General features: G+C 55.7%; 1 protein-coding gene across 1 annotated transcript in view; it reads right to left on the bottom strand.

Moving 5' to 3' along the window:
- Window positions 1–2,850, bottom strand: part of ATP2B2 (ATPase plasma membrane Ca2+ transporting 2) — a 199,500-nt gene that overhangs the window by 17,323 nt on the left and 179,327 nt on the right. The window contains exon 16 of the mRNA XM_023749426.1: window positions 1,619–1,898. Within this exon, the coding sequence (XP_023605194.1) occupies window positions 1,619–1,898 (280 nt within the window). The remainder of the gene's footprint in view (window positions 1–1,618; window positions 1,899–2,850) is intronic.

Genomic DNA, 2,850 nt, shown 5'->3' with positions numbered 1-2,850 from the left:
CACATGGGAATCTTTTTAAAATCCAGAATTCTGGGCCCTCATCTCCGGGAAATTCTGTTTCTTTGTTACGATGTGGGGCCCCAACATTAGTAACAAAGAAACAGAATTTCCGAAGGATGAGGCCCAGAAATCAGGATTTTAAAAAGATTCCCAGGTGATTCTCACGTGCAGCCAAGGTGGAGAACCACTGCTCTAGGGGAACAAGACCTTGGGTGAACTTCCTTCCACTTTTCCATGGAAATCTGGTAAAGGTGGAATGCTGGCTGTGTTCTCAGGTGACATTGCTTATAAAAAATGACAGACTCATCTGGACTGGGAGGACTGGAGGTGGGAGGCCATGGCTTTGGGCTCCCCCAAAGTGCTGCTTTTTGTAACTGGGCATGACCCTTGCTGAGACCTCTGGAAGCTCAGAGGGCTATTATAAGAGATATAATTCCTGTGTGGAGGCTGGGCTCCTCGGCCAGACTGGCTCGGAACCACCCATGTTGCTGCTTCTCTTATAGCTGAGCTGTCACACGGTGGAGGGCAGTGTGGACTGCCCCCCGGGTATTGTGTGGACACCCGCTGATGGCATGCCTATGCGAGGTGGTGCCAGGAGGGCTTGTGGGGCTTCCTGTGTGAGAGGTGTGCCCATGAACCCAAGACCACCGAGGGTAGGTGCTCAGATAGGGAAGCCAGCACATAAGGCAGCGGCGGCCCACCTCTCTCCCTTGCCTGCAGCTTTTACTGGGAGTCTCTCCCACTTCTGCCTTCCTGTGGCTTCCTCCACGGCTTCTCAGGTGATCTTTACAATGGTCCTGCCAGCACTCCACCCTTGAGTTTTCTGGAGGAGGCCTGCCCTCTGAGGAACAGGACCATGCCCCACCGCATCTGTACTCTGTACTCTGAAGGCAAGTGCTCCTTGGTGTTGAAAGTCCAGCTCAAGGAGGCTCACATGGGGGGAGCCTGCCCAAGTGAGGACTCCAGCTGGGCCTGACTGGCTGTGTGACCACGGGCAAGCCTCTTCCCCTCTCCGGGTGTTTATTTCTTCATCTATCACCCGGGGGGTAGGCTCTGCATGGATCATCTCTGAAGCACCCTGGAAGCCAGGCCAGTCTTAGCCCATTCAGACCTGGTTCTCTGCCCAGGCTCCTCCTCTCTGTGCTTGCTGTTAGCATTGTCATGGGGAGTGATGGCAGAGGTGCCTGCCTCGTGGAGTGGTTGGCAACCCAAGTGAGAGTGTTGTGGAAATAACTGGTGGGAAGGCAGGTGTGTAGGAAGCTCACGGAGGGAGCCTTCCACGGGGCAAGGATCACCTGTGGGAATGCATCAGAGAAGGGGCCAGTCATTTTCCCCAAAAGCCTCAGGCTCCTCTGGGGCTGGCGTGAGGGGCATTCATCAACACTTGGGCACCACCTCACGTAGGGTGTACTCTGTTCAGAGATGGCGTCCGTGGAAAAAGCCTTGGTTTGGGGGTTGGCCAGATGCAGGACAGGGCCTGGCTCTGCCCAAGTCTTTCTCTGTGACCCTGAGCAGCTAACTTCCTCTCCCTGGGCCTCCATCCCCCACTGGCAAACAGGAAGGCGGGTGTCAATCAGAACGCTGGGTCAGTCCCCGGGCGGTGGGGTGGGAGACTCACCCACAAAGAGCAGTGTGAAGATGAGGGTGAGCTGGTAGACGGCGTGGCCCAGGATGTTCTTCATCATGGTCCGCGAGATGAGGGGCTTGTTGCGGCCGTACGGCTTCCTCAGAAGCAGGGTCTCGGTGGGCGGCTCGGTGGCCAGCGCCAGTGAGGCGAACGTGTCCATGATGAGGTTCACCCAGAGCATCTGCACGGCCTTCAGAGGGGAGTCCTGGGGACAGCAACCGTGGAGAGGGCTGTCATGGGGAGACCAGCCCCACCTGCTGCCACCACGTGCCTGGTGTGGGGCTCATCACTGGGGGCTCAGCAGCTTCCTGCTGGAGCCTTGAGGCTGCTCTGTCCAGTGGGTCTGCCCTCACTGGCCTGCCCCCTGGGCTCCTGAGCAGGCACAGAGCAGGTTCGCTGAGGCTGTCCCTGGAGGACAGCCCAGACTTGCCCACTTTGGCTGTCTTCTCCCTCAAGGACAAAATGGACTCCCAGGGCCAATGGCCACTGGCTCTCTGGTAAATACAGCCACATCCTTGCCTGCCACCTCCCTTCCCCCCCATGAGTCTCACCTCCAGGCAAGGCCACACGTCCCCCACCATCTCCAGCACAGACTCCATCTCCTCTGTCTCCCTCTGCCCCTCCCCGCTGCCTCTTTCCCCTCAACCAGTGGTTCTCAACCTCTGGCCCTTTAAATACAGTTCCTCATGTTGTGACCCAACCATAAAATTATTTTCGTTGCTACTTCATAACTGTAATGTTGCTACTGTTATGAATCGTAATGTAAATATCTGATATGCAGGATGGTCTTAGGTGACCCCTGCGAAAGGGTCGTTCGACCGTCAAAGGGGTCGCGACCCACAGGTTGAGAACCGCTGCCCTCAACCATTGATGGCTCATGTCTCTCCTACCTTACCAGCAGTGCCCCAACCCTGTCCTCTTCTCACCACCACTCAATTTCTCTTTATCCTTTACCCACTTTGATGTCAGCAGTTATTGTTCCAAATATAACATTTTTATGGTAGAAAATTGGGGCAAGTAAGGAATAGCGCAGAAGCTAAAACTCATCAGTGATTGAACCACCTATAGGTTCCCACTGTCCAGTCTGGCGTGGATCGTCCCACACCTCTGCCTGAGACGGGATCACATATTCATACCGTCCTGTGCAGTCATGCCATGCAGTCTGCACTGCCCAAAGTTGCTTAATCCATCCGTCTCCCTCCTTCCTCGCACCCTGCGTGCCT

This window comes from Myotis lucifugus, unplaced genomic scaffold (assembly GCF_000147115.1).
Source record: "Myotis lucifugus unplaced genomic scaffold, Myoluc2.0 scaffold_8, whole genome shotgun sequence".
Taxonomy (NCBI): Eukaryota; Metazoa; Chordata; class Mammalia; order Chiroptera; family Vespertilionidae; genus Myotis; species Myotis lucifugus.
This window is presented reverse-complemented; position numbering and strand designations above follow the sequence as displayed.